Source organism: Gracilinanus agilis, chromosome 4 (assembly GCF_016433145.1).
Source record: "Gracilinanus agilis isolate LMUSP501 chromosome 4, AgileGrace, whole genome shotgun sequence".
In the NCBI taxonomy this organism is placed as follows: Eukaryota; Metazoa; Chordata; class Mammalia; order Didelphimorphia; family Didelphidae; genus Gracilinanus; species Gracilinanus agilis.
This window is the reverse complement of record NC_058133.1, coordinates 276,443,767-276,460,131: the sequence shown is the minus strand read 5'-3', so window position 1 is coordinate 276,460,131 and position 16,365 is coordinate 276,443,767. Positions and strand designations below refer to the sequence as shown.

At 42.8% G+C, this 16,365-nt stretch overlaps 2 protein-coding genes across 2 annotated transcripts in view; one reads left to right on the top strand and one right to left on the bottom strand.

Moving 5' to 3' along the window:
- MRPS18A (mitochondrial ribosomal protein S18A) overlaps nt 1-1,366 on the top strand; it is a 32,375-nt gene extending 31,009 nt beyond the window's left edge. The window contains exon 6 of the mRNA XM_044674700.1: nt 772-1,366. Coding sequence (XP_044530635.1) covers nt 772-865 — 94 coding nt within the window. The 3' untranslated portion in view covers nt 866-1,366. The remainder of the gene's footprint in view (nt 1-771) is intronic.
- RSPH9 (radial spoke head component 9) overlaps nt 1-16,116 on the bottom strand; it is a 26,068-nt gene extending 9,952 nt beyond the window's left edge. The window contains exons 1-4 of the mRNA XM_044674698.1: nt 15,890-16,116; nt 12,842-13,007; nt 7,638-7,767; nt 6,778-6,924 (exon numbers count right to left, since the gene is read on the bottom strand). Coding sequence (XP_044530633.1) covers nt 6,778-6,924; nt 7,638-7,767; nt 12,842-13,007; nt 15,890-16,116 — 670 coding nt within the window. The remainder of the gene's footprint in view (nt 1-6,777; nt 6,925-7,637; nt 7,768-12,841; nt 13,008-15,889) is intronic.
- Between the last annotated feature and the right edge of the window lie 249 nt (nt 16,117-16,365).

Here is a 16,365-nt window from a genome sequence, read left to right as displayed (position 1 = left end):
AAGAAAGAAAGAAAGAAAGAAAGAAAGAAAGAAAGAAAGAAAGAAAGAAAGAAAGAAAGAAAGAGGAAGGAAAGGAATGGAATGGAATGGAAAGGGAAGGGAAGGGAAGGGAAAGGGAAAGGGAAAGGGAAAGGGAAAGGGAAAGGGAAAGGGAAAGGGAAAGAGAGAAAGAGAAAGAACATGTCCCCTCTTTCTTTCCTCCCACCCCAAGTCAGAAGACATTCTCTCTGGACCTGAAAAGTCAGGGTTGGAAGTCCCAGACTAAAAGAGTTATCTGGATACTGTTTCTTCTCTCTCTCAAAAATATTGAGAAGATACATGAAGTGCCCAAGGTCTAGAGAAGGCAGGAAAGGCCCTATTCATTTTCTGTCCATAGTGGAGGGGGCCAGAGAGAGGTAAAAGCTAGACTGGATGAAAGAAGAGAATGGCAAAGATGGATCATCCCCAAACTGAGGGGCTTTAGGGCTACTCCACACCCCAACCCCTAGATCCTGGAGCAGGATTCCACCAACCCAACATTCTTGACCCCTATTATCAGAAGTAATCTGCTGCCTCATCTCCTGGCTCCTGGCCTGACTGGGAACTCAAGAGTCCAATGAAGATAACAAGGCTTCGGATTAGGCTGCTCATAGGTGTGAAATATCCCAAGCCCTATAAACTTCTCTTTATCTCTCCAAGAACCAGCAGACCCCATTCTGTGAGGGATGAGGTTCAGGGTCCTGTCCAGGGCAACCACCATCAGACTCTTAACTACTCCTTTTTCTGCTCTAGGACCTTCAACTCAGTTCCTGGACATGCCCTGCTTGTTCTCCAACCTCCTCAGCCCAGAAGAACGATGCAGAAACATATTCAGAGTGTTATATAGCCATTATAGAGGCAACTTGCAGTTCTCTATGTACACTCTCCCTCTGTAGGCTTCCCATATCACAACTAAGAAGATGACTCTCTGGAGATTCAGCTCCATCTCTAACTGCTTGCTGGATATCTCTCTCTGCCCGATGTTCTATTATCACATGAAATCCAACCTGTCTACAAAGGAATCGATTGTCTTTTCCTTACAATCAGCTCCCCTTACCTCCCCTTGCCTCACCTCTGGCCTTGTTTATTTCTGTTATTCTCCATCTTGGAGTCATCTGGGATTTTCCCTCTCCCTCACCATCCAGGCAGCCACCTAACCCTGATGATTCTTTTACAGCGTCTACAGCCACCCGCCATCTGTCTACTTAGACTCTTACAGTAACTTCCCAAATGTTCTCCCCATTCCCCTAATCTCTCTCTATTCTAATCCATTTTATACATCCCTGAAATTAATTTTCCTAAAATATCACTTTGTATACATCTATAAAGGGGCAGCTGTGGCTCAGTGGTGAGCTCTGGACCTAGAGTCAGGAAGACCTGGGTTCAAATCCAACCTCAGATACTTCCTAGTTGTGAATCTATGGGCAAGTCACTTAACTTCTTATTGCCTGACAAAAGGATCCACCAGAGAAAGAAATGGCATACCACTCCAGTATTCTTGCCAAGATCCCCCCTGAATAGCAATGGTTGTGAAGAGTCAGACATGGCTGAACAATACATCTGTAAAGTGAGGAAGAGAGACACTAGCCAGAAGGGCCTGAGGTAGGTGCTTCTGGAAGTGTGTGCCGATGTGGAATGGGAGACCCCAGCTTTCCACTTCATTTGTAAGTATTTTCTGTTTCCAGTCATTTGCTATGTAACATTTGGTTGGCTGCTGAGCAAGCACTGTGTGTACATAAAAAAGACGCTAACTGGCCACATCATTCTCTGACCCGGGCTGTGGTGCAGCCAGGAGGACAAAATGCTATAAGCCTTTGGGAGGGGAAAGGGGCCTCAGACCTTTTTCTCCCCCACGTGGTTCGCTGCCATGGCCTAGAAACTGATGTGGCGTATAGTCTTTCCTGCTAAGAAAGAAGTATTAGAGCCCTGCCTCCTTCCCCCAGCACCTTACTCTAGACTGGGGAGGGAGAAAGCATTCCCATTGGGCTGCTGGGCAGAGAGGTGGGGAAGTAAGGAATGTCCCCAGATGCACAGAGCGAGGAGGGAGCAGCCCCCTCTGGCACACTGTGGCATGCGCACCATAGGTTCGCTATGATGGAACTAGACTAAAATCTTGTGAACTCCGAAAGGTCAGTAGAGTCACTGGGGGTCCAGTAACTGGAGGCCATTCCTAAGCTTGCCTGCAGATGTGTTCTGCAAGTGAGGGTTGGCTGGGCCACATGGAGAAGTGAACTTGATAGGATGAATGCTTTGCAACATTTAAGCTTGAGCCTACTCCTTCCTGGAACCAAGATGGTAGAAGGGAGAATGTGCCCCTGATTCAAGAGGAGTTTCTGTATTTGGGTTCCTACTAGAGCTTTTTTTTTTTCTTTTTAAATTCTTACCTTCTGTCTTAGAGTCAATACTAAGAATTGGTTCCAAGGCAGAAGAGTGGAAATGGCTAGGCAATGGGAGGTTAAATGATTTGCCGAAGTTTATACAGTCAGGAAGTATCCGAGGGCAGATGTGAACCCAGACATCCCATTTATGGGCCTGCACTATAGCTTTTCAATAAATATCATTTTGTAAAAGCTAATTTATATAAATTGGTTAGAGGAAGACATCATTAATCAGTGATATTAAATTGATGATATTAAGGAGGTATTAATTAGCAATGGCAATTGATACTGAGGAGAGTGCACTGGACAATGATGACTCCAACTATTCACAACCCACACCCCAGAACAGTGATAAGAATACTCGTTAGGTACTCTACTTACAAGTGGGAATTAGGATCAGAACCCCCCAATACTTATATGGCTACACATTATCTCCTATTCAAAAATCTTTACTGGTCCCTCAGTAACTACACGATAAAGTCCAATTGATTCAAATCCTGCCAAAACCCAGCTCAGACCTTAATTCCCTCCATGAAGGCTCAGTCATTCTAACTGTCACTGACCACTCCCTGTCTCCCTTAAATACTCAGAGGACTTATTTGTAGGTCAGATCATTCAGGAACTGGTGTGTGATACTCTGCTTTGGTCTTTTATCTTTTTATGTGCATATGTCCCATTTCAATGATTTCATACCAGCTACTACTAATACAAAGACTGATCTTAGCACCAAAAGTCTCCCAATGATATTGTAAGTAATAGGATTTCAGGATATGAAAAGAATCAATAAAAATATGTGTGGTGGGAATAAGCCAGTTGTGGCATATTATCATTGAAAGCTTATGTAGCCACAGTGTCATAGAAGACTGAAAAAGAAGTAGGAGAGTGGGATTGTTGGCCAACAGAGACAAAGTGAGGAGTGGACAGTCTGGGAATTGTCCTGACAACCCTTGGAAAGGTCTCTACTGGTGGCAGTGAGATGATTCAGTGGATTGAGAGCCAGGCCTAGAAGCAGGAAGCCCTAGGCTCAAATGTAGCCTCAAATACTCTGTAGCTATGTTACTCTGGGCAAGTCACTTAACTCCCATTACCTAAGCCTTACTGTTCTTCTGCCTTGGAACAAATACATAGTGTTGATTTTAATATGGAAGGTAAGAGGAAAGAAAGAAAGAAACAAACAAACAAAAAGAAACAAAGGAAGGAGGGAGGGAGGAAGGAAGGAAGGAAGGAAGGAAGGAAGGAAGGAAGGAAGGAAGGAAGGAAGGAAGGAAGGAAGGAAGGAAGGAAGAGCTCTAATGGTTGGGAGAAATGCTTATAGAGAATTTATAAAAAGAATCACACTGGATGAGGGAGAGGTCATGGATGGAGTTTAATTTGCAACAAATGAATGAGTATTCCTAATGGAGAAAATTAGAGATTGTACTATATACACCCATGTATATATTTGCAGGTGTTATATATGCATACATGTATGTATTATATACCTTTAAAATTATATGTGCATATATAATCCCCAGTGAGTTGTAAGCAATTTCATTAAAGAGACCACTTACATTTATTTTATGCTTTAGGGCATTTCTTAATTGATCATGTCTAATACCACTTGTCCAATCTTGTCTAATGCCTCTCTTTGCATGCTCACTGCTTAGCACATTATTCCACATATAGTGGTAGGTGCTCATTGTAAATAAAGCGCTTTGCAAACCTTCATGTATTATGTAAATGTGAGTTACTCTTAGAATGCTAATAATGACATGGAACATTAGCATAGATGATACAAATGTCACTTCTCTTCAGCTCCAGAACACATTATACAACTGGTAGAGGAGGGGAGGTCAGAGTATTTCAATGATCAGCTATATAAAATGAGCACGATACCACTGCAAAGCAGTAGGAAAAATCTTTGAGTGGTCAAAACATTCATTGGCTTTGCTAGCTAGCTTTGGGAGCTGAGCTGATATATTTGCTCCTTTCTCTCTTCTTCTAGTCATCTTCCTATCATTCCTCCCATCACTCAGCTAAAAGAACACACAGATCACTGGAAACCAAAATCCTCAAATTTCTATAACTATCTGATATCTTAGAGGAGAGGGGAAATATGGTCCTTATTCAGTTAGTCCTTAGATGGACCTCCCCGCCTCTTTTTTGCTTTGTCTGATTTTTCTCTGGCTTGCTCTCATGGTCTTTCATGTGGCTCTCGGGAGAACATCATCTACTCTAGGTCTTCCTACTGTTATGCTAATCCTGATGGTATGAGGATCTGAAGCTGGGTAAAGTGGGGTGAATCCTAAGTGAGACACTTAAATTGTAGTAATGAATCCCAAAGGACCCCCACAGTAATAGCTGTTATTAAATTAAATTATGGTGAATCTGCTGGACCCAAACTCCAAATATAACAGTATCCCAGAGTAGCCAGCCAGACAATGAATCTGCTGTTAGAATTATATAGCTATCTTGTCTAACTGACACTCTGTACTTTAATGGGTAACACTTGGTTGACTGAATTAACTCTGCTTTTGAATGGTAAAATTCATCTCTTCCCTTCAAATATCCCAAAGATGTGATATACTAAAGCCCTAGGAATATAGATGAAGCCAAAGTAAGTATAAAGATTTATTGCTAACAGACTTAGGGAAGGGAAGGGAAGCAGGAAAATGGCTGGAAAGAGGGGAACAGGAAGTCCTTAATTAACCAAGGCTAATGATGTTAATGATGATCTCAGGATTGATGTTAATCAGGTATGACAGATGCCAGCCTGGTTGGGCCAGTCTGGCCCAACCTAAATCAAGGTTTTGATGTTTCTTCTTGATGGTTAATTCAGGATCAGGGACTGATAAAATTGATTGGTATAGGTTGTTGGTTGAATAAGCTCACCTAAGGCCTACCCTTCCAAACCCACCCTCTCCAATCCAATCTCAAATCTGAGATCCCTTCTCAGTTCAAATCCTCCCTTTTATACCTGAGCCTCAACTGCCTTGGCACCTGCCAACTCCTGCCAGGCTCGGTTCATTCTGTATTCCAAGTAGGTAACTGTCCATCAGTTTCAACATGGCTATATAATTTATCATTACACTACTTTCCACTGGGAATGCCAGAAGCCTGGAGGGAGATTAAGCCTCTGCTACTCTCTCCAAAAATAGCTGGGTTTTTAACAGGCCCAACAAGTCAGAAAACTTTTGAAACCATAAAGACGACAAGAATCAGGACTATATATCTATGACATGTATGATGACCAAGAGTTAGCATTTATATGGCCCTTTAAGGTTTGTAAACAAGCAATTTTGTGAGTTAGGTACTGTTATTATTTCCACTTTATAGATGAGGAAACTGAAGCTGAGAGAGAAGTTAAATAATTTATCTAGGGCCACACAGCTAAGTGTCTGAGCTGCATTTGAGCTCTGGTCCAAGTCCATAACTCTATCCACTTCGCCACCTGGTGGCCCCTCAAAATGATGGGCAGCCCCAGTATTGCAGTGGTATTCATGAACTAGTAAGAAAGGTCTCCAGTACATTGGATAAATTCTCTATGGGGAATTTATACATTTAAAAGGGCAATGGGGGCAGCTGGGTAGTTCAGTGGATTGAGAGTCAGACCTAGAGATGGGAGGTCCTAGGTTCAAATCTGACCTCAGACATTTCCCAGCTGTGTGACCCTGGGCAAGTCACTTGACCCCCATTGCCCACCTTTACCACTCTCTTCCACCCAGGAGCCAATACACAGAAATTAAGGGTTAAAAAAATTTTTTTTAATAAAATTAAAAAAAAAAAAGGGCAAGAACCCTACAGGATTAAACTAAGGATAGATGGCAATGCTCATATCAATGAGACATTGATTCATTAAAGAAAGAGTAGTAAAACTAGTATTAGCATAAGTAGTAAATATTTGTTGTTATTTTTTAGTCTTCTTTTAGTAGTCCAACCTTAAGTAACCCATTTTGAGGTTTCCTTAGCAAATATACATTTCTTTCTCCAGCTACTGTGGCAAACAGAATTGAATGACTTGCCTAGGGTCACATAGCTGGTGTCTGAGGCCAGATTTGAACTCAGATCTCCTGACTCCAGGACTGGCCCTCTAATCACTGTGCTATCTAGCTGACCTTTAAACATATGGACCTCATTACGCTTGGGAGGTTATTCAGGTCCAAAATTCAAAGACTTTATTAAAAATTAGTTGATAATTCCATATTGGGATATTAAAATGAAGTTAGGGATGTTAAAGCACCTATTAAGATCTGAGGATATTATCACGGAGAACCACATATATATACTCACGCTCACATATTCCCTCAGTTCCTTCATCAGAAACAAAACCTTATTGTTAGAAGGCTTACTGATTTCACTAAGTAACAATTATAATGTTCTTGTGACTGCACACTAGTAATACCTTTAGGGATATCATGTTCTAGGTTGTCCAGAAAGTCTAAGGAAGGGTCCAAGTCAGCTTTCTCCAGAAGGCTCTTGTTCTTTAATTCTATAGGCTCCGCAAAGTGGAAGTAGGAAGTGAGCTTCTTGGCATCTGCCAGAGTCAATCCTGAGAAGAGGCAGATGGGGATGGTCAGTCACGTTAAAAGTCGCTGGCTCTCCATTTCTTCCAAGCAGCACTAGGATTTACAGGAATACAAGGCGGAATTGTGGAATGTCCCAAGCCCAGCCCCAAGAGGAAGGAGCAAGTCAAGTCCCCTGTCCCCAATCTCCATTCCCTAATGTTCTGACTATAACTAAGTCTTCCATGCCAACCTGGTTGAAATCAAGGCCATGGACACTGTAGTGGCCAGGCAAGGGAAAAGATTCAGGAGCCAGAGCAACAGTATGTGACAAGCTGTTCTAGCAACAAGAAATTGTGGGTCAGCTACTTAGTTGTACAAAACTTCATAAAGCCATACCATTGGGCAATGTCCAGGGGAGCAGTCATTGATCTTTCCCTAAAGAAACAGGCAAAGAGTTATAGATGATTCCCAAGAATGTGCCATATTATAACCTTGAGACTTCACACCCATGCCTCCCTCTTATGCTCTCCTTCAAGGTAAAAGAAGTAAAAGTAGGGGTAGCGAGGTGACTCAATGGATTGAGAGCCAGGCCTAGAGTCTACAGATCTTGGGTTCAAATTTGGCCTCAGATACTGTGTGACCTTGGGCAAATCACTTAACCCCCATTGCCTAGCTCTTTCATAGTATTAAGTCTAACACAGAAAGTGAGGGTTTTTTTAAATAATAAAAGAAATAAAGACCACTTTGGGGGACTTACCTTCAAATGTCCTATTGACATGGACAGGTCCAAAGGGGGTCTTGAAGAAGGCTCCACGGGGAATGATGGCCACTGCCTTATCAATCTGATCAATGACTGACACTAGTCGAGATTCCTCCTTGATTTGGACCTAAAGAAATAATGTGAAAAGTACTAGGCCATGGGCCTGGGGACCCAACCCTTCCTTCTCCCCTCACCAGCTGTCCTAGATAGACTAGGATGTAGGCCATTCAATGATAGAGTGATTGGAAATCAGATCTATATACTGTGAGTACCAGACCATCTCATGGGATAAAGACCTAAGAAAAAACCAGACTACTCGGGCCCCTTTTCATATATTGTTCCCTATCGTTCCTCATATTTTAATATGTAAAAGCTGGTTAAAATAAACATTGAGGTAAGCCTTGATCAGTATAAACAAGAATGCAGATATTAGGAAGAGCAATAGAGGAGTGGCAGGGAGAAGGCAAAAAGCAAAGAGCAGATGACATTAGGCAGCCTGAATGATTGGCAAGGAAGAAAGGAGGCCATCAGACAGCCAGCAGTCCTGCTGATGCTATGTAAGCAATGATGGACAAAAGAGATGTCTGTCGATTGTATCTTAGGGCACTGGATGCCCTTTGTTTTATACCTGCTGGCACCAAGTCTTCAAGAGCATTCCATATCTTCCTCCTTTGGCCCCACTCATTTCAGAGTTCTAGCTGTCTCCTTCCAATAGGAGGTTCAAATTCAACTCAACAGATATTTAGTAATTGGTATTAAGAGCTAGGTTGGGGGGAAAGGAAAATACAAAGACAATAAAGTCCCTCTCCTTGAATTTTAATGGAGAGATATGAAATAAGACTATAATATAGTGAATGATGGGGGCATGGAAGGTTACGAGGTGAAGGTGGGGGGGGGGGCACATGAGCTGAGCCTTAAGGGAAATAAGAGTTCAAAGAAATGGAGATAAAGAAGGAATATTAAAGAGATCTAAAACAGGAGGAAAGGATCAGTTTGTACAAAAAGTTATTGCAACTCTCCTTGTTGTGGCAAAGAATTGAAAACTGAGGTTTTGTCTACCAATTGGGGAACGACTGAACAAGTTGTAGCATATGCTAGTTATGGAATATTATTGTGCTATAAGAAATAATGAGCAGGATGATTTCAGAAAAAGCTGGAAAGACCTATATGAACTGATACAAGGTGAAGTGAGCAGAACCAGAAATGTTCTACACGTGGCCAGCAATATTTCTTGATGAACAACTAGGAGTGACCCAGTTATTCTCAGCAATGCAGTGATCTAAGACAGTCCCAGAGACTAATGATGAAAAATGCCATCTGCCATCCAAGAGAGGTAAGGGATTCTGAATGCAGACTGAAATGTTTTTATACTTCATTTTCTTTCTTCTTTTTTCTATTCCATTTGAGATCTCTCCCATAAAACGACTAATATAGAAAAAGGTTTTATATGATTACATATGTAAAATCTATATCAGATTGTTTACCATCTCAGGAAGGGGGGAGGGCAAGGAGAGAAGGTTAGAAGAAGGAAAAAATTTGGAACTCAAAACTTTTTCTAAATGAATGTCAAAAAATTTTGTTTTTATATGTAATAGGGGAAAAAATAAAATATTATTTAAAATAAAAAGATAGCATTTTTCATCTTGAATCTCTGGAACTGTCTTGATTCCTATTCCCTCCATTCTCCCTCCCCCCGCCCCAGTCATCCTTTCTCTTTCTCTCTAATCTTTAATAATGGCTTCTCTCTGTTGCCTACAAATATACCTGTCTCTCTAACTCTTTAAAAAAAAAAAAAAACAAACCTCAAACTATCACCCATCCTATATCTTCCTCCCTTTCACAGCCTAACTTCTAGAAGAAGCTGGCTACATCCATTGCCTTTAGCACCCTTAATTTCCTCCAAACTTTCAATCATCTGAAACCAATGATCTTTTAAGGCCTTTTCTCACACTTAATACTTCTCAACTTTGCACTTGACACTCTTTGTAAAATTCTAGATACTCTTCTCCCTTGAGAGGTCTCTTCCTGTCTATGGTACTATCAGATTTGGGAGCCCTGGCTTTCAGGTTGTTTGTTCGTTTTGTTTTGTTTTTTCAGGTAATGGTCTGGCTGTGGAAGATTGAGATTTCCATGATGAGGGAGAATGGGCTGACCAAAAGGAAAAAGGTCAGAAAGATGTGTGCACAGCAAAAGAAACATTTTACTTGCACTATCGCTTTAGAGAAGTTGCTATGTACTAAGAAGAGAAGATAGGATGAAAGGCAAGGGAGATGGCAAATCAGGAATTATCCTTTCTTCCCAATTTAGTGGCAGGAGTCCCATCCATCCCTTTCTCTCCATTCACATTGCCACCACCATATCCCTTAGAACCTCTAATTGCCTAGACTATGGCAAGAGGCTACTAATTTGTCTTCCAGTATCCAGTCTCTCCCTCTCTGAAGCTCTGATGCTCCATCTGAGGATGTTCTGCATAGCTGCCAAATTGATAATAACTAAACACAGGTCTGGCCATATCTCTCAAATCCCTTCCTATTGTCTTAAAGATAACACATAGACTTTCCTCTGTTTGTAATTTAAAGTCCATCAACCTACCTAGCCAGGCTTATTACCAGACTCTCCTTCACACATTCCTCCCATCCAGCCCAACTATCCTGCCTGCTCTTTTCTTTCTATAGGATATTCCATCTCAGGGCCTTAGCAAGGACCATCTTCCACTGCTGGAATGCACTCCTTGCTTACTTCTACCTTTAAGGATCTTTAGCTCCAGGGGGCAGCTAGATGGCTCTGTGGATTGAGAGCCAGGCCTAGAGATCAGAAGTCCCGAGTTCAAATCTGGATCGGACATTCCTAGCTGTGTGACCCTGGGCAAGTCACTTAACCCCCATTGCCTAGCCCTTACCACTCTTCTGCCTTGTAACCAATATATAGTGTTGATTCAAAGGCAAAAGGGTTTAAAAAGAAATCCCTAGCTTCCCAGAACTGTTGAAGACTGCAGATCAAAACATACTATTCTTCACTTGATTTCCTTCGCAAGCTTTTTATTAGATATGTGCCATGGGATACGTGATACAACATGGAGAATATGGAAATATGTACTGTACGAAAGCAGATATAACCTATATCTTGGGGATATCACCTTGGGGAGTGGGTGAGGGAGGGAGAGAGAAAATCTGAATCACAAACTGTCAGAAAACAATTGTCAAAAATTGCTTCTACATGTAACTGAAGAAAAAAATCTAATAATAATAAAAAATAATCCTTAGCTTCCTTCAAGACCTCCCTCCTCCTTAGTGCCTGTCCCTGTGTCCCCAGCCACTAGTACCCTTCTCCCAAAACGTTCCCTGGGATTTGGTAAGCATAGATCTGTCTACATATGTATACATTTGTCTCCCCCAATAAAATGTTAGCTCCTAGTAGGGAGTTCTAGTAAGTTCCTCATAGACATAGAGTAACCTCTTAATAAACATTAGGTTAAATGAATGAATAATGAACTGCTGTAACCAGAATCCTATGGCCCTTGACACACAAATGCATTAGAGTCTCATAATGGCAGCTCGCCCTTCATGGGAGCTCTATGGAGTTGCTTCATGTATCCCAAAAGAAAAGGCAAAAGGAACCACCTGGAAAAAAGTTTTGAAAGGCAGCTGTGGCTCAGTGGGCTGGAGTCAGAAGGACCTGAGTTCAAACCCAACCTCAGATATGTCCTGGCTTTGGGATCTTGGACAAGTCACTTAACCTCTGATTGCCTGACAATCTAGTGGAGAAGGAAATGGTAGAGCACTCCAGTATCCTCATAGAGAAAACCCCACAGATAGCTAGGATCAATGGGGTCAGGAGAAGTCAGATGTGACTGAATCACCACAACAATGGACAAGGTCAGGCTTCCCTGAGGTCCATGTCTAGATATGGAGAGTAACTCTGGCAGCCCCTGCTTGAAAAAGGAGACCAGAAAGGCAGGAGCCATTGGGAAGAGGCAAGCCTGGGGGCAGGGGAGAGACATCACAAGGGCTGCTTAGAGCAATGTCACGACAGGGCCTTGCATCCAGGATTCTTGATGGAATCCGCTGAGCCCCAAATCAAGGTAAATCAGCCAATTCTGGTTTGCCCGATGTGTGGGGGAAGCTCCATACTATGGCAGAGAGCACATGAAAAGGAGACTACACTAAAGATGTGACAGATGATCCCCTCACACTCTGAGAGACAGTGTCCATGGAAAGCCTCCCAAGTTCTCCATGGAAATGTTCTGTCCCATGATCAAATGTAATCTACTTTGCTACTAGCATCAGTGCAATGATCCAGGACAACGCTGAGGGACTTATGAGAAAGAACACTATCCACATCCTGAGAAAGAACTGTGGGAGCAGAAATGCAGAAGAAAATTTATTGTTTGTTTCTATGGGTATAGGATTTGGGGTTTGGGTTTTTAAAAGATCACTCTATTACAAAAATGAGTAATATAGAAATAGGTTTTGAACAATGATACATGTACACCCAGTAGAATTACTTGTCAGCTCCAGGAGGTAGGGAGAGAAGAAGGGAGAGAGAAAACACGAATCATGTAACCATGGGAAAAAATTTTTTTTAATTATATTAAAAAAAAAAAAAAAAGAAATGTTCTATCCCATCTACCACTCAGGGAAGGAGCGTCAATCCACTCAGGTGGTGCATGGGTTACTTATTATATTATTATTTATATTATTATATGTTGTATATAATATATATTATCTATATTCCCCCCCCCAAAAAAATTAAATGCTTTTACTGTTAGTGACTTTGACACAGTCTGTAAATAGGAATTGTTGTACTGGATGGCAGCTAGGGCCATGATTTTTTATAAATGATTGCTCCCAAACCACCAAAGCACCCAGAGGAAGCTTTGGGGGCTCCGGAGCCACTATTGTCAGGGACCTAGTTGTTCAAAGAGTTTAAACTGTGTTAGGTAAGCAATGAGACTATGGAAAATATAGCATAGGTGGATAGAGTGCTGGGCCTGGAGTTAGGCAGTCCTGAGTTCAAATCCAGACTTGGATATTCACTAGCTACATGACCCTAGGCAAGTCACTTAACCCTGTTTGCCTTTAAAATTTAAAAACAAAAACAAAAATGGAACAAAAGTCCCAGAGCAGATGCTATCCCACTGCATAGCTCACTTCCTAGGAACAGTCTCCCCTCCTCTAGCCCTTCCCCTATTTCTCACTTACCACCACCTCATCTTCATATGTCCTGTCTCCTTCAGTCATGCGTTGCATCTCAACATGCTCATACTCATGCGAAGGGTCCCCCATGAAGCGGCCCTTCACCACGGATGTCTGGGTCACCATCTCTTCTGTCGCTGGTGGCAAGAGGCTCCATTCCATGCAGTTCAAACTGTCAATGACACCCACACCCAGAAATTAAGAGTTCCACATACAAGCCACACAGACGCTTTACAGTATACAAACTGTTTTGTTTTTCCACAGCAGTTTTAAGTGCCCGAGTATTATCCCCATCTTTATATGTCAGGAAAATGAGGGTCAGACAAATAAAGGTAACTGTGGAGGTAACACAATGAGTAGTAAAGCTGATGTCTAGTCCAGAGCTTGTTCCATGACAACACAGCCTTCTCTCCATGGTTCTGAGCTTGAGGCACCCTTCTTCAAGGTCTCCAGAAACTTTGCTCAAACCTTTCCCTGCCTTATCTCCTCTTCTCTCATCTCCTGACTAGAAAAATTTAAACAAACAAAAAAAATCCATTCCTCAGGCAGTAAAGTCAATAAACACTTATTAAGACTGGCCTAAGTAGTAGATACAAAGTGAGGCAAAAGATAGTTCCTGCCTTCAAGTACCTAACAGTCTATTTGGGGAGGCAGTAAGCAAATAGCTAAGGACAAACAAACTGTAGAGAGAATAAATTGGAGATAATTGGCAGGGAGAATGCACAAGAATTAAGGGAGTGAGTAGAACCAGGAGAATAATCCACACAGTAATGGCAATATTGTAAAGATAATCAAACTATGAAAGACTTAGTAACTCAGACTAATACAATTGTTATTCTGTCGTGTCTGACTTCATGACCCCATTGGGGGTTTGCTTGAGAGACACTGGACTGGTTGCCATTTCCTTTTCCAGGTCATTTAACAAATGAGGAAACTGAGGCAAACAGAGTAAAGTGACTTGCCCAGGGTCACCCAGCTAATGAATATCTGAGGCCAGATTTGAACTTAGTTCTTCTTGACTCCAGGCCCTATGCTCTTTGACACCTAGGTGCCTAGCTGATCAATACAGTGATCTACCACAATTCCAAAGGATTCATGAAGTAAAATGTTAACCATCTCCAGAGAGAATTCATGTACTCATTTTTTTCTTTAATTTTTCTTGCTCCTCTCCAGAACATAACTAATGTGGGAATGTGTTTTACATTGCATTATATGCATATAAACACACACATATACACACATATATAATGTATAATGGGTACTACCTCTTGCTTTCAAATGGGTGAGGGAGGGATAGAAATTGAAGAGAATATGGATTTGGAAATTAAAATAAAATATAAACAGGAAGAAAAAAGGGGAAAGAAGGAAGGAAGGGAGAGAGGGAGGGAGGGAAAAAAGGAGGGAGGAAAGAAGAGAGAGAGGAGCTAGGGAAGTCACAAGTTGGATATGAGAGAAAAATTCCAGGCACAAGGGACATGAAAATTCTTGGAGTTGAGAGATGGAGAGTCTTGTGGAAGGAATATAGATCCAAGTGTCCATAGGAGAGTGTAAAGTATATGAAGACTGGAAAAATAAGGAGGGGCCAGATTGCAAAGGACTTTGAATGCCAAACGAAATTTTGTATTTAATTCTGAAGATGACAGGAAGCCACTGGAGTTTACTGAGTAGGGGAGTGCCATGGCCAGATTCTCATTTTAGGAAGCTCCTCACTTCCTTCAATGTATCATTTTCTTCATTGGTCCATCTATGCCCAAGTACCCCAAACAAGCTCTCTTGTAGAGTAGAGGGTTTCCCTATTACTGAAACTGTTTAAGGGACATCCAACCATCCTTCAAGAATGTTGGATTAGGTGATTTCTAAGATTCCTTCCAATTCTAAAATTCTATAGTTCTATAATCTACTTCCCCCAACTCAACCCCAAACTCTCTCCTTTTCCCAAATTCCATCCATACACCACCTGCAAGGTTGTCTACTGTAAGTCCTCGGTTTTCACGATGTGTCCTACTCCGGCCACACTGTACTTGTCTCTCTCCCACAATCTTCCCTACCTCTCTCTAAGCTCTGATGGATACTTTACCCAATCTCTCGCCCTCCCTTTCTCCCTGATCCCTTCCTCCCTTCCTCTCTTCTTTCTTTCCTCTTCCTTCTCTCCCTCCTTCCTCCTTCTCTCTCTACATCCCCTTCTCCCTATCCTCCACACTCTAAGCATCCCTTCTCCCAGCACCTCCACACTCTAAGCATCCCTTCTCCCAGCACCTCCACTCAGACCGCTCCATTCCTTCCTCTATTAGATTTCACTTCCTAAGAAGCTACTACCTACTCTGCCGCTCTACCCCTTTTCTGACCACATCCACTCAAGAAGAGAGTTCTTTACTTTCCCAGGTCCCGAGCCCTTTCATTCCACGCCCCTAGGGAATCTCTTCTTCCAGGTCCTGCTCCTATCCCTCCTAGGTTCCACTCTCTCTAATCTCATTTCATTCAAGGCACAGAAACAGAGACCCGAGTTTAAATCTGGCCTCGCACTTACTAGCTTTGTAATCCTGCATAAATCAACCTCTGTTTGCTTCCGTTTCCTCATCTATAAAATGGGGGTAATAACAGCACTTATCTTGCAGGGCATAAATGATATATGTAAGACGTGTTTATTATCACAATCCCTGGCACATAATAGGCGCTTAATAAATGCTTTCCTCTCGCTCCCGTTGGTCCCGCCCACTATTCTTCCTTGGCCCCACCTTCTTCGTTTATTCTATTTCTCCCTTTGACCCTGCCCCTAGGGACTCCTCTCCAGGCTCCGCTTCCTTTCTGTCTCAATGCCTTTCCTTCCTTTGCCCCCCCCCAGGGAAACCCCAATCTTCTAGGGCCCACCCCCACCTTTTCCTCACTACCCAAAGCCACACCCCCAAGGAAAACTCCCTTCCTAGCCCCGTCCCAATCCTTTCGTGGTCTTTCCCCCCTCTTCATCTCTCCAGGCTCTGCCTTCTCCCAGCCTCATTTCAGCCCCATCCTTGGCCCGGGCCCCTGGGGGAAGCCCTCTCTGGCCCCGCCCCCTACCTGTACAAGCTTTTCCGCTCCCCCAGCTGGTCCGGGCCCAAGCCCTGTGCGATGTAGTAGTCAGCGACCAGGCCGAGGATCCGGCCCCAGAATAGCACCCGATCGTAGCGGTAGTCGCGTTTAACGAGAAGCAGAGAGGTGAGCAGCGAGGCCCGACGGTCCGGGCTTAAACCCTGCCCGCTGCCTGATGCCAGCTCCAAGGAAAGCAATAGGCTTTCGGAATCCATGGCTCGGATTAACAGCCCGCCAGTTAACCAGGTGGGAAGCTGTCACTATAGAGACCGGGAAGCTCCGCCCCTCAGCACAGAAAGTCCGGGTTCTCCAACTTACTACTACGCCAATGAGCGCACACTTCCGTCTGTTGCCCCTAGCAACGCGTGGGGAAGGACGGCCTCCGTTGTCATGGAGGCAGTACTATAGTTTCACGATTTTCCCAGATTCCTCAGTCCTTTGCTTAGACTTTGCTCAGGGATGTC